This window comes from Poromitra crassiceps (genome assembly GCF_964638095.1).
Source record: "Poromitra crassiceps genome assembly, chromosome: 4".
Lineage (NCBI taxonomy): Eukaryota > Metazoa > Chordata > Actinopteri > Beryciformes > Melamphaidae > Poromitra > Poromitra crassiceps.
Window position 1 is genome coordinate 56355453 of NC_139626.1, and position 24472 is coordinate 56379924.

General features: G+C 46.7%; 1 protein-coding gene across 3 annotated transcripts in view; it reads left to right on the forward strand.

Moving 5' to 3' along the window:
* Nucleotides 1-22335, forward strand: part of LOC310775044 (uncharacterized protein) — a gene marked incomplete at its 3' end in the record, with an annotated part of 69620 nt that extends 47285 nt beyond the window's left edge. For all 3 annotated transcript variants that reach the window (XM_083635134.1, XM_083635135.1, XM_083635133.1), the window contains exons 7-10: nucleotides 4613-4802; nucleotides 12568-12641; nucleotides 17087-17215; nucleotides 22106-22335. In XM_083635134.1, the coding sequence (XP_083491260.1) occupies nucleotides 4613-4802; nucleotides 12568-12641; nucleotides 17087-17215; nucleotides 22106-22335 (623 nt within the window). The remainder of the gene's footprint in view (nucleotides 1-4612; nucleotides 4803-12567; nucleotides 12642-17086; nucleotides 17216-22105) is intronic.
* Between the last annotated feature and the right edge of the window lie 2137 nt (nucleotides 22336-24472).

Sequence of the window (24472 nt, forward strand, 5' to 3'; positions counted from 1 at the left end):
AAAAATGTGCCTCGCGACCTGCTTGGAGCACTGAGCCACTACGCTCTATCAGCCACTACTGTAAAACACCCTCCCTCCTCCCACCCTCCCTCGCTCCGGGGGAAAAATGGCAGCGATTGAGCCAGAAAGACAGTCTGAATGAAATTTAATGTAACGTTCCCAATTCTATGTATTACATTCTAAAAAAGTAACGGCAACATTTTGGAAGGCTAAGCCACACAACTAGCTCGTTGTAATCTAACATCATGCTTCAAAAGATGGCGAACTGGCGGTGTTACGACGATGAGGGTAAGGACTCAAAACGGTCTCCGCTGATAAGACACGGAGATCTCTGTTACAGGCAGGCGCTACGCCTCCCCCTGGTTGGTAATTAAACATTAAAACACCTGCGGCTTATAGTCCAGTGCGGCTTATATATGTAACAATCATTCAATTTAGCTGCTGCGGCTTATATTCAGGTGCGCCTTATAGTACGGAAAGTACGGTAGATGGTTTTCACAGAATTGTGTTGCTCGGGAACAGTTTGGAACCTAGCGTATGTGCTGTCAGTTACCAACAAACCCCGCAACAGGAAGTAAGCTGGGGGAAATTTAGAACGTTTATGTTGTTGAGTTGAAACGCCTATAAGAATTCACCCCCTGTACAGTTGTTAAGAAAGGTGAAATTAGCTATATAGGCCAAAAGCTTGTTTTGAACCAGGCTGTAAACGTGTTTAAACTTGTTGTAAATTTGGGCATTTTAACACGGGATGTGAACGGGGAACAACTCAATTTTGGGTCCTGCAGCCTCAAGTGGCCATTCGAGGAACTACAGCTTTCAGTATCACTTCCGCGGCCTCCTCTGCCAAAGGCCGAGCTAGCCCACTGGCTGTACCACACATCGGAGAGGTGAAAGGTCACGTTGGATTACCCGAGACCGCTCTTGGTCTCAAGACCGGTGTCAAGACCACATTTTGATGGTCTCTCCGTCTCGTCTCGGACTCGCTCTCCTTCGGTCTCGTTCTTGACTCAGTCTCGGACAAGCCAGACTCTGGATTTTATTTCAAGATCAGTCAAGACCACAACTGCAGTGACATTATTACCTGCCTGTGTATTGTCTGATTTATTTATTTATTTATTTATTTATTTATTTATTTATTTATGTATTTATTTATTTATCTATTTTATTAATTTATTAATTTATTAATTTATTAACTTATTAATTTATTAATGTATTTATTTATTTATTTATCTATTTATCTATTATCTTATTTTTTACTGTGATTGTGTGTAACCCCCCCCCCCCTTCATTTGCAACCAATAACTTTGTAATTTGAAAGTTTTACCACTGAAACCCTCATGTGCCAAGGAAGACAACACAAGGAGACAAGGCAGAGCAGAGCAGAGCAGAGTGGCTGCAGAGATGTCGTCCAAATCATCAGTCATATGTTTTGCTTAAATACAAACCCTTTCTTTAGCAGCAGCAGCAGTAAGGTGTTTGTACACATTTTGCCCACTGTGTTGAGTCTTTCTGAAGCTCAGTGATATGGAATTGCACTGTTTCAGATTGCCTTCTGTCAACTGTACAGTTATTTATATTTTACTAAAATTCCTAAATAATGATAAGTTAAAGTTAAGTTATCCTTTATTTATCCCCTTGGGGAAATTCATCTGCATTTGACCCATCCTCTACTAGGAACCTTCCTAGAACTAGGAGCAGTGGGCAGCCACTGTGCAGCGCCCGGGGACCAACTCCAGTTATTTTTGCCAGTACCTTGGTCAGGGGCACTGACAGGAGGCTTGAGGCCTAAACATGGTCGTCCGTCAGAGCCTCGCCCCGCCCTCCCCGTAGGACGGCGGGTGGAGCGCCGTCCTACGGGGAGGGGGCGCCGTCGGCTGACGGGGGCTGCTCGAAAATGTGACTTTACGGCGACAATACGTGCGTGACGTCAGCTGCAGGAGAGTTGTGACTGGCCGTTGCCCTGGCTCATCGTCGTAAAGTCGCCTTTCAAAGCATGACGTTAGATTATAACGAACTAGTTGTGTGGCTTAGCCTTCCCAAATGTTGAGGGTCGTTTTTTAGAATTTAATACATAGAATTGGGAAGTTACATTCAATTTCATTCAGACTGCCTGGCACACAATCTCCGCCATTTTCACACGGAGCTTCCACAGGAGGAGGGAGGGTGGGAGGAGGGAGGGCGTAGTGGCGTCCTAGCATGTAGGGCTCGCTGGCGCCGCCAGACGGCGAGACGGCTCCAATTCGAGGCGGACGGACGACCATGTTTAGGCCTTTAACCCTAACATACATGTCTTTCTTTGATGGTGGGAGGAAACCGGAGCACCCGGAGAAAACCCACACGGACACGGGGAGAACATGCAAACTCCACACAGGAAGGACCTGGGACGGACCGGGGTTCGAACCCGGGACCTTCTTGCTGTGAGGCAACAGTGTTAACCACTGAGCCACCGTGCCGTCCTAATTGCCATCCTGATTTATTTCGTTGTTAGTAGTGTATTTTGTAATTTTCTTAGATATTTCATGTGTTGCTGGCTTTTGCCCTGGTCTGCTGATTAGCCACAGTGTTCGCCAGTGTATTTTGTAACCTTACCATTTTATAACCTGATTTTGGGCTCAAAGTCCTAAAAATAAGCTCTTGGTAAAAACAGGTGCTAACGTGTCATCGACGAATAAAATATTTACAATCAATACCCTCTGCCATTAGCTAACTGTTAGCCGTTAGCCACTACATTTGCTAACTACGTGTTCACCAGGCTCTAAACGCAGCAAGCTAGTAACTTTTAACCAGTTTGAGTTACGCTCTTTCCAAAAAGTCCATCAGCTTTGATATCTTTTGGCCAGTTTGTTGACAATAAGCAATATTTTGGATTCTAAAATAACGTTTTTCACATAGATATGACCGGAAACAGCATGGCTGCTACTTCCGTTTTATCGCAGATAATATACTGACGACAAGAGAAGACGCTCTTCTGCTTCTTTTACAACACTGCATGCAGTCATTATTATGTTGCAGTGGAACATAAATGGAACAATCTATTAGGCTTTGGTTCTTATCAATCTAAGCTCTTTGGCATAAATGGTGATGTGCGTTGTTACAGTGCGTACACATATACGTTCTCATCACCAACGTACAATGGGTAGGAAAAACTTAAGCCATCATCAGAGTTATAAAAATATATATATACTATAAGAGATATAATATATATATATATATATATATATTTATATCTATATGCATTGGTCTGGTGACTGGTCTTGGTCTCTGTTTAGGTGGTCTCGACTCGATTGGTTGTTATAAGCGCTGGAGTTATCACAGCCCAGCTGAAAGGCCCCTATCTTCCCTCCTGTGAGTGTGACACAGATCTGTCGTGTGACACAGATCTGTCGTGTGACACAGATCTGTCATGTGACACAGATCTGTCGTGTGACACAGATCTGTCATGTGACACAGATCTGTCTTGTGAGTGTAGCTTTACTAACAGCTGCTGTCGGTGCGACTAAGCCTGTCCAGACTGAATGAGCCCTCAAGTACTACACGCTTCACATCCTCAAATCTCTTAAAGACAAAGGTGATGGCATCAAAACCACAATAGGACATTATTATACAGTCGTTATTATACAGTTGTGCAGAGCCTGATATTTATATGAAATATAAAAAAAAAAAAAAAAAAAAAAAAAAAAAAACTTGACTTGACCTGATGAGTTTTGTTTTTAAAAGGATAAGTTCACCCAAAAATGAAAATTCAATCAGTCCTTATCTACTCACCCCCATGCCGGTGGAAGGTTGGGTGAACTTTTTTACTCTACAAAACAACATTTGTGGAGTTTTCCAGAGGAAACAGAGTTACAACATTCTCCTAAACAACTGAAGTGAATGGTGACCAACTTTCAAACGTTACAAAAAAGTCAAGAAGAAAGCCTCCGTGATGCTCGTCTGTGGCGTGATCCAAGTCTCCAGATGCCCCGAGATGCCCAAGTCGACTTGAAAAGACGTCATCTTGCAACGTGTTATCGCTGAAATCCTCACCGTCGCCGGGAGCTCCAAGTGAAAGTGAAAACGGGTCTTTATTTCAGTGTCGCGCGCCGTCGGTGTCGCGATTTGTGTATTCCTGAACAAACTCAAATATCATACACTATGTTTCCTAGGCCTTACTGATTAACTGTATTATATATAATATATATAATATTATATTATTATAATAACTATATCTTATACCCCACGGAGAATCCGCCTTCACCGAAATGCCGGTCAAGTCTTTCATGCGACCAAAAGCAATAAGCAGAAACAGACGTCACTTTGCTATGAAGCACATCTCTCAGCTTGCTCATCTTATCAAACACTCGTTTTCAATGATGCGCCATCGAGAGCCAAGTGCTCCAACAGCTGACTACACTCATTAACACACCATCGGCTAGAGTGGAGGAGATGATCAGCCAGAGCAGCTGCTGTGTAGACCACACAGAACACGCAGAGCCGTGGCTTACGATGGCACATGACTGATATAAAGGTACTGGGTGTATCCTAACCACCGCTCCTGTCCTGTCTCCTGTCCTCCCCGGTCCTGTCCTGTCTCCTGTCCTCCCCGGTCCTGTCCTGTCCTGTTCCTGTCCAGGCAAGAAGGGGCGCCGCAAGGCCCGCAAGACGGACGCCAGCGACCTGACGCCCAACCCCCACAAGCTGCACAACATCGGAGAGCAGCTGCAGAAGCTCAACGCCGCCATCGACGGCATGGGCCGGGTCAACGAGCTGCCCGCCGTGGCCCGCGCCCGCTCCCGCAAGGAGAAGAACAAGCTGGCCTCCAGGTACCAGACACCCACATAGACACACACACACACACACCACACACACACGCACACACACACACACACACACACACACACACACACACACACACACTAGGGCTGCACGATATATCGTTTACACATCGACATTGCGATGTGAGCATGCGCGATAGTCACATCGCAGGACGTGCGATGTCAAAAGCAAATTAACTCGTCATGTTGCTTGATAAACTCTCACTTTAGGGGTAACCTACTGAGTGAAATGCAGGCTCTCTCAAAGGAGAGAGACGCCCCGCTACTGTACTCACTCATTTAGTGCTTAGCTTCAACACAACAAACATGCACAGAGACCTAAATTGAATTATCTTTTGCTTATGTTGGGTTGCTGACAGACAGTAGCCCGTCTGTAAACGATGTGGTTGCGGAGGCGGACTTGTCCACAGTTTGCAGCGCACTCGCATACAGCAGGCTGGCGTAACTCAACATGTCCGTGGAGTGGAGATATTTACTCTTGAAACACCAAAAAGCAAGACCGCAACTTATGACACGAAGGCTGATTACTGAGAAGTTGTCCGTGTTATCACTGCGGCTCTCTCTCCCCTTCAGGCATGATGCATCACATGATAGCAGTAACGTTACGGTAGAGTTAATCATACATAGCGACTTATTTACACAAAACATGTCAGTGAAAATAAAAAGAGAAGAGACATATCTGGGCAATTAAATGTATATTTATTACTTTTCACGAATGAATTGTTTGTCACCGGTCGGCTGCATGTGAATCCTCGTCTCTCTGTACTGCCAGCCTTGCGCTCAAAAACCGGAACTCCGCAGATGCGGAGTGTACCACTTGGTCGTTTCTGGAGGGGGTTTCCGGGGGGTCAGACCAAGTGTGTAAAGTGGCAGGGGTGTTTCATTGTTGATTTATTGAAACGTTAGAAGAACGAAAGAAGTTGAAAGCAGTGATTATAATCAATGAAATCTAATGTTTTTCTGCAAATAGCATCATTGGGAGGTAGATTCTGGCACTCAATATTAGGGGTGGGCAATATATCAATTGTATATCAATATTGTGATATGAGACTATATGGTCTTAGATGTTGGATATGGTAATATGGTGATACAGCATACATGTTGTCTTTCCCTGGTTTTAAAGGCTGCATTACACTAAGTGAAGTGTAGGCTAGTGACATTTTAAAGTAGAATGTCATAACTTACTCACCTTTTCATGTATGTAGCCTAAGTCATGGAAATCCATTGGTCAAAATGTGTATGCACCCTGATAGATGACGCTCTGAGGCCTACAGTATAGGCGACAGCCCAGTGGTTGAGAAACATTAAAATACCTAATTTCCCCTCCAAAATCAGATGGACTCCTCTACAAAATCATCCCAATCATTCTAGAAGTATTCTTTTCTTTAAAATAGAGCCATTCTGGTAATCTGGTGAAAATCTGTATTTTTTCATATCGCAATATATATCGCAGGGGCAGGGAATATCGCAATGTCAGTTTTTTCCAATATCGTGCAGCCCTAACACACACACACAGACAAGCTGGCCTCCAGGTACCAGACACCCACATACACACACACACACACATACACCACACATACACACACAAACCACTTCTTAACATGCAGTGGAATCCGTATTATAACCCGCTCCTAGCCGGTTGGCCTGCATGTTAAACAACAATTAGCCGGCCTATGCGCACTCCCGCGAGTCCGTATCTTATTCACCTCGACCGCCGGTATAAGATCCGCTTCCACGCAATCGCAGCTCATGTTAAACAGTGGCAGGTCATTATCCGTCTGAGTGGGCGGGTGTGGCTCTTCGTGACTCACTTCACGTTCACTAGTTTATTAATTACCGGTAATTAATCGTTCGGGCAATCGCTTATATCAACGAGCAAACTCACGGTTTCCTCAAGTGCTGCAAAAAGTCCTTGAATTGTTTGGCCAACGCGCTTCAGCTGCAGCCAGGCAGCCAGGTCCAGTGCATCAGGAGGGACGCTGCTGCGCTGCTTGCTTGCTCCCATGTCAGAAAAAGCCTAACTTTTGTGGGGAGAAATACATTGAAAACTAGTCAGATATGACTTGAAATGCCACTTGTAAAATAAATCACCCACAGTGATTGACGACAGTCCGACCACTATTTTGACTGGGCGGCTTTATGTAGCCTAACAAAGGCGAAGCGCTCATTTTTGGCACATTGCCACCCCTCGTTGGAATGGACTCCGTTAAAACGGCACGTTTTTTGAAGTCTCCAGATTTGTCGCTAACGTGATGCAACCAATTCTATTGTGTGAGGCAGGCAGTGTTGTGTGACTGTGCCTCTCCACTGTGGAGAGGATAGGAGCTGACGGACTGACAGGCTATCAAACTTTTGTGGGGAGAAATACATTTAAAACTAGTCAGATATGACTTGTTTTCGATACATGCTACCGCGGGGGACAAAGAACATCAAAACAAAACAAGAAAACTGCATAACATACACAATAATCCAAGAACAAACAAGACTATTGGACAAACAGCCAAACAAAAACAATGCATTCAGCTCCTATCCTGATAAGCCTAATGACACTGGGGTGAAAAGTTCTCAAAGTCAAACTCTGTATGTGGTTGCCATATTTTGGGGATGTCTAAGAATCTGCCTTTGCTCTTGTAGTAAATGTTATCCAACGTATGGTAGCTTGAGAGTTCATTCCACCAGTGAACTACAGCTGGGGGATTGGATGCTTTCCAATTTAAAGCTATGCATTTCCTAGCTGCCAACAGGGCAAGATCTATGTATTTACTTTGAATGCATTGTTTTTGTTTGGTTGTGTTCTTTGTGGGGGATATGGGATATGATAGTCCATGTATGTCGTGTAAATGCCTCATGTTCTTTCTTAAAGATTTAAAAAAAAAAATGACTAGTCGACTACTAAGCACAGTGTCGACTAGTGGTTTTACTAGTCGACTAGTCTGTGAACGCCCTAGTGTTGGCCCTTTAACACGCCTGGCTACAGTTAGCACATTAGCACGAGCGAACACATGCAGGAAGGAAGGATGGAGGGAAGCAGGAGGAAGAGAGAGGAGGAGCTGGAAGATGAGGGGATGAGGGGGGCGGGGCATAGAGAGGGCTGAATGGGAGGAAAGCAGGCCAGCGTGGAGGAGGGGAAGGGTCGCGTCGAGTTCATCCGATAGAGAGAGGGAGGGAGAGAAGAGCTTATTAAAGGCAGAGGCAGTTGAACGCAGATCGGAACACTTTGGGAATATCTTATTATGCCAAACATATATTATTCAACGTGACACAAACACACCCGATGGAGAGAGAGAGAGAGAGAGAGAGAGAGAGAGAGAGAGAGAGAGAGAGAGAGAGAGAGAGAGAGAGAGAGAGAGAGAGGGAGAGAGGGGGGTGAGTGAGAGGTGATCTCTTTGTAGACGAAGAAGAAGGGGGAGAGAGATTTTTCATTTTCAGTTTGCACTGTGAGAAAAAGCACACACGCGCATGGACACACACACACACACAGACACACACACACACACACACACACACACACACACACACACACACACACACCATACCTGCTAACACTTCTCCTTATTTTTTACCCTTTCTCCCGCTGTGCTTCTGATTGCTAATTTGGTAAATTTCATACTGATACAAATCTTGATGGGTTTACTGTCTTTCAGAGGCTGCTCAGTTTTAATGCCGGTGAAGTTTCTGCTATAATATGAAACTAGAAGACCTAAGGCACCCATTGGTACCAACCATGTCATGCTAGCTTGTCGGCAAGGTGGCTAACTAACACTCCAAATTTAGGGTACTTTTTTTTTTTTTTTTTACATTTTCAAGGGACCTCTGACTTCTCGCCTAAAGATTCTAGGGGGGTTCTATTGGTACCCGCGAGTCTCCCCTTTAGAGAAAAGGTAGCATTTTTCGAGGGTAGCACGAGCGTTTTTCGCCAAGGCAGCAAGAATTGACAGAACGACGTATCACGTATCATGTAGCACCTCCCCCCCACGGCTGAACTGTGCTTACGCGCCACTCGCCAGCGCGAGCCGCTCGCCAGCGCTAGCCGCTCGCCAGCGCTAGCCGCTCGCCACTGGCTGAGGCAGAGTTTGTGTTCACCGGCACGAATGCCGTCCACTCGCCGACGTGAAAATGTGTGCATTTTTGCAAAGCACATAGCTACACGCCTCTGTGTGTCAATGGGTTCATGTTTGACTTCAGCATTCAAGAATGTCTTCCTTAAAGAGCTGCGTATTTACATTTCCCCGCTTGGCTGCACCAGACCAATGGAGAGAGTCAGCGCTGGGGTTTATCCAGACCTCTCTCCCAGACGCCTGTCTCTCCCATTCTGCTCCTACTGTAACAATGTGGAAGACAACCGGCACTGGCACCCGCACACGCACACACGCGTGCACATGCACGCACACACACACACGCGCACGCTAGGGCATTCACAGACTAGTCGACTAGTAAAACCACTAGTCGACTAGTCGACACTGTGCTTAGTAGTTGACTAGTCGTTTTTTTTTTTTTTATCTTTAAGAAAGAACATGAGGTATTTACATGACATACATGGACTATCATATCCCATATCCCATTTCCCCCACAAAGAACATCAAAACACAACACAACAAAACAAGAAAACTGCATAAGATACACAATAATCCAAGAACAAACAAGACTATTGGACAAACAACCAAACAAAAACAATGCATTCAAAGTAAATACATATATCTTGCCCTGTTGGCAGCTAGGAAATGCATAGCTTTAAATTGGAAAGCATCCAATCCCCCAGCTGTAGTTCACTGGTGGAATGAACTCTCAAGCTACCATACGTTGGATAACATTTACTACAAGAGTAAAGGCAGATTCTTAGACATCCCCAAAATATGGCAGCCACATACAGAGTTTGACTTTGAGAACTTTTTACCCCGGTGTCATTAGGCTTATCAGGATAGGAGCTGAATGCATTGTTTTCGTTTGGTTGTTTGTCCAATAGTCTTGTTTGTTCTTGGATTATTGTGTATCTTATGCAGTTTTCTTGTTTTGTTTTGTTGTGTTTTGATGTTCTTTGTGGGGGATATGGGATATGATAGTCCATGTATGTCGTGTAAATACCTCATGTTCTTTCTTAACACATTGACTGCCAGCCGTTTTTTTTTTGCTGTAGGTAGCTTCTGCCAGGCCGTTTTTTGAGGATTCTGGCTCATTTTAAAAGAGCCGAGGATTCTTTTCTGCTTGGAGTTTGTGAACACAAAGTTCAGAAAAGTACTAATAGAATGTGTGCTTTCTCTGTCTAAAAGAGTTAGTTTGTAGAGTTAGTAGTTATGTAGATATTAGCCGTTGAGTACAGCATGGTTTCAGCTGTCTGAGAGTGAAAGCTGAGATAATCGCAGTTTTGTGAAATTCAATCAAACAGGCAGAACAGTCACTTTAACCATTTATTTTTGGCATCAGTGAGAGATCAGACATCCAAACAATATAGTTCCGAACGCCCTCTCCTTCAACTCCTCCCTCCGTGGGCGTGTCTAGTGGCTTTCAGCCTGCGTTTGTCACAAGCGAGTGCTCTGCTGCTGCTGCTGCTGCAGCGAGTTTGAGCAGCCTCCCTCCCTGGCAGTGAGTTTGAGCAGCCTCCCTCCCTGGCAGCGAGTGTGGATAGGGCTCACTCGTCTCTTGGGTTTGAGAGCCCCGATGAAGTAAGTAATATATTATGCAAATTTGCAATCCCCCGTGTGCTGCTGCTGGCGCGGCCCGAGAGCGGCGAGTCTGGTGACTGATGACTGTAAAATCGGCAAGCCATTTCCTTGAGAATGGAGGAAGCAGCCGCGGGAGGCGGCTGCTTTTGGTTGACTTTCTCTCTGTCGGGAGGGCACCGTCGCCACCTAGCTGGTCGGTAAAATAGATTATACACATTCAATACTTCCAATATCTCCATAGGAGACGCGGGGGGCATTGATCCACGTAGCACCGTAAAAAAAAAATATATATATATTTTTTGACGACTCAACTCGTCGTTGGCAGTGAACAGCTGGATTGTGTTTGACGACTCAACTCGTTGTTGGCAGTGAACGTGTTAAAGATTAAAAAAAAAAAAAAAAAAAAACGACTACCGGTAGTCGACTAGTCGACTACCTTTAGGGACGACTAGTCGACTAGTAAAATTCACTAGTCGTGAATGCCGTAGCGCACGCACACGCGTGCGCACGCACACACACACACACACACACACACACACACACACACACACGCACACACACATCCCTCGCAGCCGGAGAGGCGCAGAGAAGAGAGAAGCCGAGAAGGAATATATTAGCAAACATTAGCCGCCTGAGTTTGCCGTCTAACGTTTCATTTAGCTGACTCACAGCCACACTGCAGAGAAGAGTCCCCACGAGACACATTCATATTTCACAAGTATCGATCGCCTCAGCCTCCGCCTCTCTCCAGCGAGCCCAGATGAGTGTGAGAGGAGCGCGGGCGCTGCCCCGTGAGACGGGCGGTGTCAGGTGTAATGTGGTGTAATGTGGTGTAATGGCGGAGTGGCGGGAAGAGGCCGCTTTGGAGTCGATCACTCGCACAGTTTGGGGACACGTCCTCTCCAGCAGCAGATGACAGCAGGAGGCACAGTTTGGGGACACGTCCTCTCCAGCAGCAGATGACAGCAGGAGGCCCGCCGGCTCGCTGATAGACGCTCGCGTGGAGAACGCCAGCGCCGAGACTTCCTGTTCCAGAGAATGATGGCGCTTTCTCAAAACAAGTGTTTCCTGACTCTCCCCTCTCTTCTCCTCCCCTCTATTCTCCTGCTCCCCTCCTCTGCTCTCCTCCCATCTCTTCTTCTCCCCTCTCTCTCTCCTCTCCTCTATTCTCCTCCCCTCTCCTCTCTCTCTCCTCTCCTCTATTCTCCTCCCCTCTCCTCTCTCTCTCCTCTCCTCTATTCTCCTCCCCTCTCCTCTCTTCCCCTCTCCTCTCTTCTTCTCCCCTCTCTTCCCCTCTCCTTTCCTCCCCTCTCCTCTCCTCTATTCTCCTCCTCTCTTATTCTCCCTTTCCTCCCCTCTCCTCTCCTCTATTCTCCTCCTCTCCTCTCCTCTCCTCCCCTCTCCTCTCTTCTTCTCCCCTCTCTTCCCCTCTCCTTTCCTCCCCTCCCCTCTCCTCTATTCCTCTCCTCTCCTCTCCTCCCCTCTCCTCTCTTCTTCTCCCCTCTCCTTTCCTCCCCTCTCCTCTCCTCTCCCCCTCTCCTCTATTCTCCTCCTCTCCTCTCTTCTTCTCCCCTCTCTTCCCCTCTCCTTTCCTCCCCTCTCCTCTCCTCTATTCCCCTCCTCTCCTCTATTCCCCTCCTCTCCTCTCCTCCCCTCTCCTCCCCTCTCTTCTCCTCCTCCTCTCTCTCTCTCTCTCCTCCTCTCCTCTCTTCTCCTCCTCTCTCTCTCTCTCTCTCCTCCTCTCCTCTATTCTCCTCCTCCCCTCCTCTCCTCCCCTCTCTTCTTCTCTCCTCTCCTCTCCTCCCCTCTCTCTCTTCTCCTCCCCTCTCTCTCTTCTCCTCTCCTCCCCTCTCTTCTCCTCTCTCTCTCTCTCTCTCTCTCCTCCTCTCCTCTCTTCTCCTCCTCCTCTCTCTCTCTCTCCTCCTCTCCTCTATTCTCCTCCTCCCCTCCTCTCCTCCCCTCTCTTCTTCTCTCCTCTCCTCCCCTCTCTTCTCCTCCCCTCTCTTCTCCTCCCCTCTCTCTCTTCTCCTCTCCTCTCTCTCTCTTCTCCTCCCCTCTCTCTCTCTCTCTCTCCTCCTCTCCTCTGTTTCCAGGGCCTGCCGGCTTAAGAAGAAGGCCCAGCATGAAGCCAACAAGATCAAACTGTGGGGGCTGAACCAGGAGTACGGTGAGTACTGGAGACTCTGCTCACTGCCTCTGTGATGGCACTCGATGAGAGGAGAAGTTGCCTCTGCCAGAAGAGGTCAGGCTAGAAAGTAGGATAAAAAAGATGATTATATGATGGTGCTTGTTATTATTATACATTACATTTAGGATGCAAATTGCCATTTGTCATATCACACAATACTGTGTACTATAATATTGTATCATTTATAAAATGTTACACACCCCATCATCAGTACCAGTATCAATACAGTAGCAACCACGCTTCCTACCCAACTTGGCAACCCAGCCCAACTTGGCAAATCTAACTCACCAGCCCTCAACTTACACTAATGTGAAAACCCTAACCCATTTGTCCCTAGCCCAACCTGGCAACCCCAGATCCAAACTGACAAACTCAAAACCACCAGACACTAGTCCCACCTGGCAACCTAACAGACACTAGTTCAACCCAGGGGTGCAGCTCTGGTCCCGTTCAATGAAGCTGCTGCATGTTAGATCGCGACTCTGGCGGCTGTAGCCAGTATAGGTCACAAGGCCCGCCTCCCCATGTTAGTGGATGGGAAAATCACAACCGAAATAATCACAGTATACGTCAGATAATTTTTTTCCAAAGGTGGTTTGTATCATTTTAGATAGTCATTATCATGCCTGTGCAAGTGGTCATTTTTCTGATCAGTTTGTTTTTAAGTAGTTATTTGACATATAGAAATGGATGATTGACAGCTGTGGCAGCCAGTCTCAAGCCGTCATTGGCTGGACAGGCTCTTCACATTATAGAGCTAGCGTTAGTTTGACATAGACAGGACACAGTGCTGCTTTCATCATGTAACGCTGCCTGGAGGTCTGGGTGGCTCTGCTGAGTGTGTGGGGCCGGGACAGGGGCTCTTAGCACGGGTAGTGGCTCCCTGGAGGTCGGGGTGGCTCATGGGGTGGCTGTGCTGGCTACCAGACATATCAAGGGACCGCAATAAAAAGAACATTGTTTTGAGGAAGGTGCGTGAGGAATTAACGTTGGTTGGGGACTGAAGTAAGTTCAGAAAATATGTGTTTTATTAGTTACTCCAGCGTTATCGGTACACAATGGTTTTTAACATAGCAATAGCGTTAGCCGCTTTCGCTAGTCGGCTGTTTTTCATTATTTATCGGCTTAATATTACTATAACTTACCAACCGATAACGATAGCTGGAATAACACAATAATATACACATATTTTCAGAACTTACCAGGTCCCTACCAGAACTGCCAGGAAATGTGTTTCATAACATTAACTCCCGTCCCGGGTAAGATGGGGCCTAGTACGCAACCACCCGCCATTAGCTAATCGCCGTTAGCGTCACATACAAACAGGTTTTATTTTTGGTATTAAAGCAACAAACGTTTTTATATGGATATCTCAGAGAAATGCTTTGACTGTGGGGATGTTCGTTCTTCACAAGCTCCTCTCTCAGCTGTTGTAATGATATACCATTGACATAAATAAGATCCGATAATTTCCCCCAGTGAGAGGCTGAGAGCAGGCAGCCCCGGCTCCTCTTCCGGGCTGCTCTCAGAGCAGCAGTGATCGGTAGACCCGCCCCTCTTTGAATCCAGACCCAACCAGCATCAGTCCACCTCCTCCTCCTCCTCTGATTCACTGCTGTAGACCCGCCTCTCTTTGGATCCAGACCCAACCAGCATCAGTCCAGCTCCTCCTCCTCCTCTGATTCACTGCTGTAGACCCGCCTCTCTTTGGATCCAGACCCAACCAGCATCAGTCCACCTCCTCCTCCTCCTCTGATTCACTGCTGTAGACCCGCCTCTCTTTGGATCCAGACCCAACCAGCATCAGTCCAGATCCTCCTCCTCCTCTGATTCACTGCTGTAGACCCGCCCCTCTTTGGATCCAGACCCAACCAGCATCAGTCCACCTCCTCCTCCTCCTCTGATTCACTGCTGTAGACCCGCCTCTCTTTGGATCCAGACCCAACCAGCATCAGTCCACCTCCTCCTCCTCCTCTGATTCACTGCTGTAGACCCGCCTCTCTTTGGATCCAGACCCAACCAGCATCAGTCCACCTCCTCCTCCTCCTCTGATTCACTGCTGTAGACCCGCCTCTCTTTGAATCCAGACCCAACCAGCATCCAACTTCTTTTGTGCGTCCTTCTCTCCTCCCGGTGTGACTGTGCAGCATTCCATTCATTCTTGATCCCGGCTCGGCAGTTCGTTGCCGGGCTTTAGTTTTGGCTCCCGCAATTCCTCGTCCTCCTGGCGGGACGCCAAGGAACACACAGGGCTTTAACCTTGTGCACCCCCCCCCCCCCCCCTCCGCTTCCTCTTTCTCTCTCTCCCTCCTTTTCCTTCCCTCCTGTGACCCTTCTCTTCTTTTTATCATTCTCTCTCAGTCACTCCCTCTCTCTCTCTCTCTCTCTCTCTCTCTCAGTCACTCCCTCTCTCACTCCCTCTCTCTCTCTCTCTCTCTCTCTCTCAGTCACTCCCTCTCTCTCTCTCTCTCTCTCTCTCAGTCACTCCCTCTCTCTCTCTCTCTCTCTCTCTCTCTCAGTCACTCCCTCTCTCTCTCTCTCTCTCTCAGTCACTCCCTCTCTCTCTCAGTCACTCCCTCTATCTCTCTCTCAGTCACTCCCTCTCTCTCTCTCAGTCACTCCCTCTCTCTCTCTCTCCCATTCACTCCCTCTCTCTCTCTCTCTGTCACTCCCTCTCTCTCTCTCTCTCTCAGTCACTCCCTCTCTCTCTCTCTCTCTCTCTCTCTCTGTCACTCCCTCTCTCTCTCTCTCTCTCTCTCTCTCTGTCACTCCCTCTCTCTCTCTCTCTCTCTCTCTGTCACTCCCTCTCTCTCTCTCTCTCTCTCTCTCTCTCTCCCCCCCTCTCTCTCTCTCTGTTCCTCTCTCTGTCACTCTCGCTCGCCGTCATTTGCCCTTCATACAAAATGTGTTTTACGCGGGTAGCAGCAAATTTGACAGGAAACTTCCAACTCCGACTAGGACTTTGGCGCCACGCCAGTCCTGGGAAGCCTGACCTCAATTACTCTGTGTGTGTGTGTGTGTGTGTGTGTGTGTGTGTGTGTGTGTGTGTGTGTGTGTGTGTGTGTGTGTGTGTGAGACAGAGACAGAGAGCGCACCGCGGTGGTGGTGCAGAAAAAAAGATGGTCAGGCCTAATATGGTCCTCCCCCCCCCCCCCCCCCCCGCCTCCTCCCCGCCTCCTCCCCCCGTCGAGACTCGCTCCTGGACAAAAGAGGAATCAAGTCCATGGGTGCCAGGGCGCCAAACGGGTCACGTGAGCCCGAGAACGCGGGAGGAGCCAGGCTCTCAGGAGGTGCTGATGATTCAGGAGCCATCAGCAGAAAAGCAGAAACTAGGCCACATCACCTCGAGTCATCCTCCCGCTCCAGTCGTTCGGTTGATCTGCTCTCTTGACCTAAATATCCTGAAGTTGGTCCTGTGAGGCGCGCAGAGACGAGCAAGGCACTAGCACCGATAACACAGGGTTAGGGGTTCGATTCCCACACGGGGAAACAACGGGCACACTCATGAGACTGTGAGGTGCTTTGGATACAAGTGTTGAATGGCACGCGTTCCTCCCATCTTCCACCTTAAACAGTGACATACCGTAAATAATTACCACCTTAATACAATTACTGTAAATAATTACAACATGATACATTGATATAATTACTGTAAATCATTACAACATGATACATTAATATAATATAAATAATATTGTTAGCCACCAGGTTGGATTTGGCAAGGAATCTGTTGGATTGCTTTACGGCAGTGTGTGTGTGTGTGTGTGTGTGTGTGTGTGTGTGTGTGTGTGTGTGTGTGTGTGTGTCTGTGTGTGTGTGTGTGTGTCTGTGTGTCTGTGTGTGTCTGTGTGTGTGTGTGTGTTGACACAACTTTATTTCAGTTCCAAACTTGATAGTTTGAATTTCCCATTAGCTTAGTTGGTCAGAATCCTGTACATCAGTGATTTCTGAATCCAAGTACCCCCTTTCCCTGATTTCTAAATCCAAGTACCCCCTTTCCCTGATTTCTAAATCCAAGTACCCCCTTTCCCTGATTTCTGAATCCAAGTACTCCCTTTCCCTGATTTCTGAATCCAAGTACCCCCTTTACCCGACTACCACGTTTCGCTTAGAAACCTGCAAGCGGAAAACTATAGCATACGATGCAGTGAGTGAATGATAACCCACCTTTTGAAGAATATAACATTACAAAATAAGAAATGACGTGAAAGAGTTGCCTCCTGAGCAGATTTAGTTTAACATTTCATTTATTTTCATGATTTCAACCTCCATGTCCCTCTAGGGGTATACTATGCGTACCATAGTTGGGAACCGCTGCTGTACATAATCCTGCAGGAAGTACTCAATACGAAACTCGATGCTGAGAAGCACAAGCGTTTGAGATGAGAAGTAGTAGAAATGTGGCTGTCGCTGTCGTTGCACAGAGCACCTGCTGGGGGCGCTGCTGCGGATCAAAGAGGTGATCCGACAGCGGGTGGAGAGCAGCGAGGAAGAGGACACGGACGAGCGAGGGATGACCCAACGTCTGGAGGACATCCTTAGAGAGTCCAGCGGTGAGACACGAGCATCTGTCGTCTGTCTACTGACACACACACACGCGCGCGCGCGCTCGCACACACACACACACACACACACACACACGCTCACACACACACACACACACACACACACGCTCACACACACACACACGCACGCACACACACGCACGCACACACAAGCTCACACACACACACACACACACGCTCACACACACACGCACGCACACACACGCACACACACACAAGCTCACACGCTCACACACACACACACACACACACACACACACGCTTGCACACACACGCGCACACAAGCTCTGGTGTCATATTTTAAAGGAACACGTGTATGCTGTAGTATGTATATTTAAACGTGCATATTTCTGCAGTATATATGTGCATATTTTGCAGTATATATGTGCATATTTCCGCAGTATATAATGTGGTCAAGACCTTGAAAGATTTGAAAATATACATACTGTACATACAAATAGACATGGGTCATTGAAAGTGCTGGAATTTATATATTTTGTGCAAGAATATAAATTTAAGTTCCTTTGATATTTATATATATTTTTTTAGCTTAACCTTAACAGTTAAGAAGTGTTCACACATTGAAGCCTCTCTCTTTTTTAATTGTTGTCTGTGAGCTTCAGCATGATATACAGAGCATCTGATACATTATTACTGTTCTTTTCTTGTGTCATACAGAGTGTTATGTTATTCATACATACATACATACATCCAATCATACCCCTGCATTCCCCTCCCCACTCCCCCCCCTCTCTCAATTCCCATGTATGCATATTGACATTCGTATTTAGTACCACACATTTCCTTATGCTCTTCTCCATACATCTCTACATAGTCATCTCTATATCAACTCAATGTTTTTTACATTCAATAACAAAAATAAAATACAAAAATAAATCATAACATGTACATATCTGTAGCTATTAAACCTTGAACTAAGCCGGGATTCCTTGCCCTGCACAATCTCTTATACAAAGTCTGCTCTAATTGGCGCTATATACTCGATCCAATTTTTGCCGTCGTCGTTTCTATACATGGGGAAATGTTCCGTGTTTTTTGGCTGAGTAGAGCTACGTCGTGTGTTGCACAGTGCTGCTGCCTGCTGCACAGAGAGACAGCACAGAAAGGAACAGAATATAGGCCACAATTCTCCGCTCTGGATCTAAATACACGTTTTGAATGCATTTATTCCTCTAGTAGTCTACTCTTTATAGCTTTTTTTTTTTATAGCTTTCATTAACAGATCGACTTTGCAGCGGGAATACGCCTATAGCCTATTTGTTCGGCATTCAACAGCCGTACGTCATTCTGGGCAAACTTGGGACACATTCGTTATTGAAACACAGACAACGTGCACGCTCCTATCTGCATTTTTGCGGACACAATATGAGCGAGTGAGGAGTGTGAGCGCGGCATTGATCAGAAGGGCAGAAAAGAAATCAATACTCGCAATTCTCAAACGAATTATTGAACTAACATGTCGGATTTAGTGTTAAAAAATCGGCAGAAACCAATTTTAAAAGCTCAGAACCAAAATGTGCTGCTGGTGAACGAATTTCGCATCACTCAACTGGCAGATTGGAGGAAAAGAAACGATTCAACTTTGACTTGTTTACTCACCGATTTGGCTCTCTTCCAAATAATCCAGCCACGTAACTACGTCCATTCATGAAATGATTAAATAGCACAGGGACAGTAATGGTTTGTAAAAAGTGTCATTTAACCACCCGCCCACTCATGGCATGTTCTGGAAATTGAGCTAGTGTAATGTAGAGTTGGAGCGAGTAGAGCCTGACCGATACTGGATTTTTGAGGCCGATGCCGATACCGATATTAGGGAGTAAAAAAGTTCCGATACCGATAATATCGGCCGATATTCTTTTTTTTTCTTTTCCTTTTTTTTTATCAAATTTTTATCCCCCATTAGTGCTAATTTCTAATTTATTTATCCTGGTTGCTGCTCCACCCTCTGCCGATCTGGGGAGAGCCGAAACTGGCTCCATGCTTCCTCCGAGACATGGGCAGTAGCCACCTGCTTCTTTTCACCTGACAGGGGAAGCTTCACCGGTAGGACATAGGAGGTGGTAGGATCACGCTATTCCAACGAGTTCCCCTCCCTCCGAACAGGCGCCCTTAACGACCAGAGGAGGCACCACATCAGCAACCCTCAAATATCAAACACTTGACAAAGATATGAGTTGACATGGATTGAAATATGTAATGTAGGCAGGATATTTTACAGCTTATTAATAAACTCAATGCAATGAAACAGTAAACTTAACTGGGAATTTAATCATTATAAATAACTAGAAATGCAAAAACACAATAGAACAAATAGTTAAGAAAAAATATCAAATATACACAACATGCTGTCTATAACTTAAAAAAAAAAAAAAAAAACGGCAATATCGGGGCACCATATCGGCCGATACGATATATCGGTTATGCTCTAGTAGCGAGTAGGTTGCGTTAAACTCACTCCCCCAGTATGAAGGCACGTTAATCACCAAGGGAGCTCGCTCTCTTGGCGAAGTGGTTAGCGTGTCCGTCGTGCAAGCCGAAGGTCGGCAGTTCGAATCCACCCCTGGGCAAGCCCTTAACATGGGTTGCTGCAAGTACCACCAACACAACGCCGTTACACTGGGAGCTGCTAAACTACAGCCGCTCTGCCAGCGACGTGGACCTTGTACTACAGGCCCTTGTAGTAGAGGCTGGGGTGGAAATGTTCCACGCTCATAGTGGACAACTGTTGCTAACTGCATGTTTAGAAATGGCTCTGCTGTCCTTGGGTCCTTGAATCTGAGGGAATTGGGGCTGGAAAGTCCTGTAAGAAGCCCTGTTTTATGCTTCTATGTTGTCATCACTTCAGGCCAGTCTCCCCCCAAAAAATGTAGTGTAGTACTCCTTTTAAAATATGACATGTGCTTGTTCTTTCCTGCTTTCCTTGTTGTACCTCTATTTGTGTCCTTTGACTCTCTCTAAAGCACCTCGTGTAGTGAATAGGGATGTCACAATATATCGTCCCACGTTATATCGCGATATCAAAACGTGACAATATGTATCGTTGAGATGAAATCTCATATCGCGAGAAAAAGAAGCTGAACATGGCGGCACTGATCTGCATCCGATTGCGTGCTCGCTCTCCTTTTCATTGCTTTGCTTGAACAGACGAGGGACGTCACAGACACGGAGGGGGAGGAAAATGGTGAAATGACTCAAATTAGCGTGGAGGGTGCCCCCTCAACTTACAAATCGATCGCAAAAAAATATTGTTAAAATATCGTATCGTTATCGTGAACCCAATATCGTGTATCGTATCGTATCGTGAACTGAGTGTATCGTGACACCCCTAGTAGTGAACTGTGAAAACCAAGTTCCTGCGGGACAATCAAACGATCACTGTTCATAAATAATACATGTGTCTTGACTTGGCGCCGGGCATCGCCCTCTGTTTTAGGAGCTAACGTTACATCATCTGTTCCTACCTCACGTCTTTGTCTTCATTGCAAAACAGATTTGTCATGACGTGGGTTACAGGGCAACAAAAGGACTCAAACATTACAATTAACTCATTGAGTGCCAGCCACTTTTGGGAAACGGATGCTCCCAGTGCCAGCCCTTTCAGAGCGTTTTCAGTGATTTCTCGAGGCCCACAGAATATTGTGTGATATTACTATGTAAACACCGAACACGCCCAAAGAACGATGAGACTCTATTGTATCATCAGCAAAAAAAGTTTATTGATATCATTTTCCGTTCTTTAGTTAACAGCCGGAGAAGATAGGTTGTTTTCACCAAAAACAGACGTTTCAAACTAGAAGCTGAGATAATCAGCCTTTTGTGAAATGAAGCATTTCAAGCACATCACTGACTCTTAAGCTAATATTTTCTGATGTAGTGACACCTCAAAAATAATTTCCTTCAATAAAACAGCGAAAACAAAGGAATTTTGTTTGGCAAAATAATATTTTTTAGCTGCAACCAGCAGCGCTGGCCCCTGCGTGCGCAGACCCTACACTTTCTTGCTGGTCTTGATTTACTGCTGGTGGGCATCAGGTATTCTAGCTTGTGTTTGTAAATCTGTCCATCGAGCCTCCTGCTGTCTGGGTCGGTGTTGTATGCTGCCCTGCGTGCCCCACCCCCCTCAACTGCACACTCCTCCGTGGGAGTGTCTCTGGTGGCTCTCTGCTGCGTTTGCTCTGCACTGAAAAGTGCGCTATGCCCAGCTTTTTCACAGCGTTCTGCCGTTTTTCCTCCCAGCGCTTCCAGCTGAGAATAATGTAACTTTTCAGAAAGACGCTGGTGTCGGCAACTAATCATGTGGAGGGGCTATCGCAGCGGAGATGGAGAGGCTCAATTGTGGCAGCAGATTGGCTGCTGTTCACAGGCACAGCTAATGTTATGCTTCATGCATATCGATGCATACCGATGCGGTTTCCGTTTCCCCATGACTTCTTCTCTGTTTTTTCCTCACCTTTCTCTAATCTGGAGAGCACTGTCGCCACCTAATGGGTCCGTAAAATAGCTTATACACATTCAACATCGCCCATATTTTTACAGGAGATGCATCTGGCTTTGATCCACGTCCCACCGTCAAAAAACGCAATTGACGACTTTAGTCGTCATTGGCACTCTACGTTACTATTTGAATTGACGACGATAGTCGTCATTGGCACTCAATGAGTTAAAAACAAGTAAAAAAACAACAAAAAGAAAACAATTACAGCTGGATAGGTTTCAGAAAACAGTTTGTGCATCTGTGTGTGTTAACGAACTCATATCGCTCATCGTACGACGCATTCTGCTATATTTACCGGTTCCTCGTCTTCTCTCTGTCTTTTCGCGCTCGTTCTAACTCGTTTTGTGTGATGCCCGCAGGTCCCCTGGTGGCGGGACGGACCAAAGACTTTGTGCAGAGGATTTTGGCGGCCAGCGCCGGGGGGCAGGGCCAGGCCAAGGAGACGCCCCAGGGAGCAGACGAGGCGGCGGGGCAGGCCAAGGAGACGCCCCAGGGGGGGCAGGGCCAGGGCACGGAGACGCCCCGGGGAGGAGACGAGGAGGTGGGGCAGGCCAAGGAAATGCCCCAGGGGGGGCAGGGCCAGGGCTGATTGCACCCCCCTCCCTCCCCTCCACGCCCTCCCCTCCCCTCGCCACCGATCTGCCCGGCGCGCCTAGACTCCACGCGGCCTCCACATGCTATAATGTACACACTCAAAAGAGAGCGAGGGGGTGAAGTAGAGGGGGAGGGGGGATGAGAAGGAGGAGCCTAAACAAAAGACTGGAGAAAATGGCCACCCTGCTCCTCTTCCTCTCCTGTGTGCTCCTCCAACTGCTCGGCTACACCGCAATCCACCACCGAGCCACAGCTGCTGCCGACTCCTCTGTGTTCTATGTTGTGTGAGTGTGTGTGTGTGTGTGTGTGTGTGTGTGTGAGTGTGTGTGTGTGTGTGTGTGTGTGTGAGTGTGTGTGTGCGTTCTGTGTATATATACTGTATGAATGTGTATAGTGTTTCTCTCTCCCTCTGTGTGCTGTATTTGTATCCCATTGTGCCTATGAATAGACATTGCACTGTTTTTGTAGATGGTTGTAGTTGTCGGCAGGGAACCAGTAGTGAGCCGAGGGCACAGGGGGGCATTCGAGGATATAGGAAATGCTTTTATGAGGCAGTGGGAGGAGCCCGGTCCCTGGTAAACAAGGAAGCAGGTCTTGTGAGTTGGCACCCTGAACGGCCGGCGCTCCAATAGGGAGAGGCAAAGTGGAACGTCACTTCCTGCTTCAGCACTGTACCAGAGGCTTTCTTCCGCAATCTATTTTCCCATCCGCATTTCGTAGAATGCCTATAAAAATAGTTTTACTTGGGTCAAACCAAACCAAACGCTTCAGCTCTATTTAGAATCAGGAGAGACCATAGAACATTTCGCTCGGACCAAAACTGGGAAAAAAACGACATCGAAAAAATATTTTCTTTAAACCCTTTTTTTTTTTTTACGTTTTGGTCCGAGTGAAATGTTATGCGGTCTCTCCTGTTTCTAAATATATCTGAACCGTTTGGTTTGAACAAGTAAAACATTTATTTATAAGCATTTTACGGAATGTCTATGGGAAAATAAATGGCGGATGAAAATCTCTGGTACGGCGTCGAAGCAGGAAGTGACGTTCCACTTTGGCTCCCTGCAGAAACACTGCATACCGCTTGGAATAGGATGGGCGGATGAAAATGTCAACAACAGGCAGTGGGAAAACAGCTGCTGTTGGAGGCAACCGCCAGCTTGTTGTGGTAACGCCCACACAGCTGTGACTCCAACCCCCCATTAAAACTGAAGCAAAGTGTAAAGTGAAAGAGAAAACTGCTAGAGTTGCACCTTAATTCAAAACTGACCAAAGATAACTGATACTGCTGATCCTGACCCGGAACCACACGCAGACCAAGCCTCTCACCACTTCAGATGCTGCCAATAATCATTGACGTCCAACCATCTTGTTTACGGGGAGGGGGGGGGGGGGAGGGGGGGGTCATTGACTAAAATATCGATTGTCGTCATGTTTACCCGCACGCATCCTCAAAGGATGATGTTACTGAATGGACGTGTTCATGAATTCCGTTCAGCCGATGCACTACCGTGGAGCTCTGAGAGGCTGGCTGGTCTGGCTGTGACCGGCGTGCAGGGAATGACCCAAATGTCTCGTGGTCAGCCTTTTAGCGGCGCAGCCCGGCTGTCCGCTCCGCGCCGCAACGATACCCTACAAAAAGGGAAAAAGTGTCCTCAATGTCTTCCCCAAGCCCTCTGCTCAAGCCCTGACCTGATTATGTAGCGCACCTTCCTGAATTGCAAAGACAAATAGTCAAACAAACACACAAAAAAAAAAAACACTTGTAGAGCTAGAAAGCAAATAAGTTTATTATTATTATTATTATTATTATTATTTTTATTATTTTTGCATTTTGTTATTTGGCAAAGCCACGGCCCCACGTAGTGGGTGTCGATCTCGAGAGTTTTGAATTCTGCCTTTCTTCTGTGCTCTTTGCTGAAACCAGACCAAGTTGTCCCCAAGGTCTCTAAACGTTGTTGGACATAAAAGTCAAGGACCCCTTTGAATTGCACTGTGGTTAAGAGCAACTAAGCACCTTCGCAGAGGGCTTCAGATCCTCCAAAAGAGAGAAAAAAAAAGAGAAAAAAAAGACTCTTGGCACCTTTTTATAAAAACGCATCTTGATTGAGAGACTTGTGAGTGTAGGTTTTGTC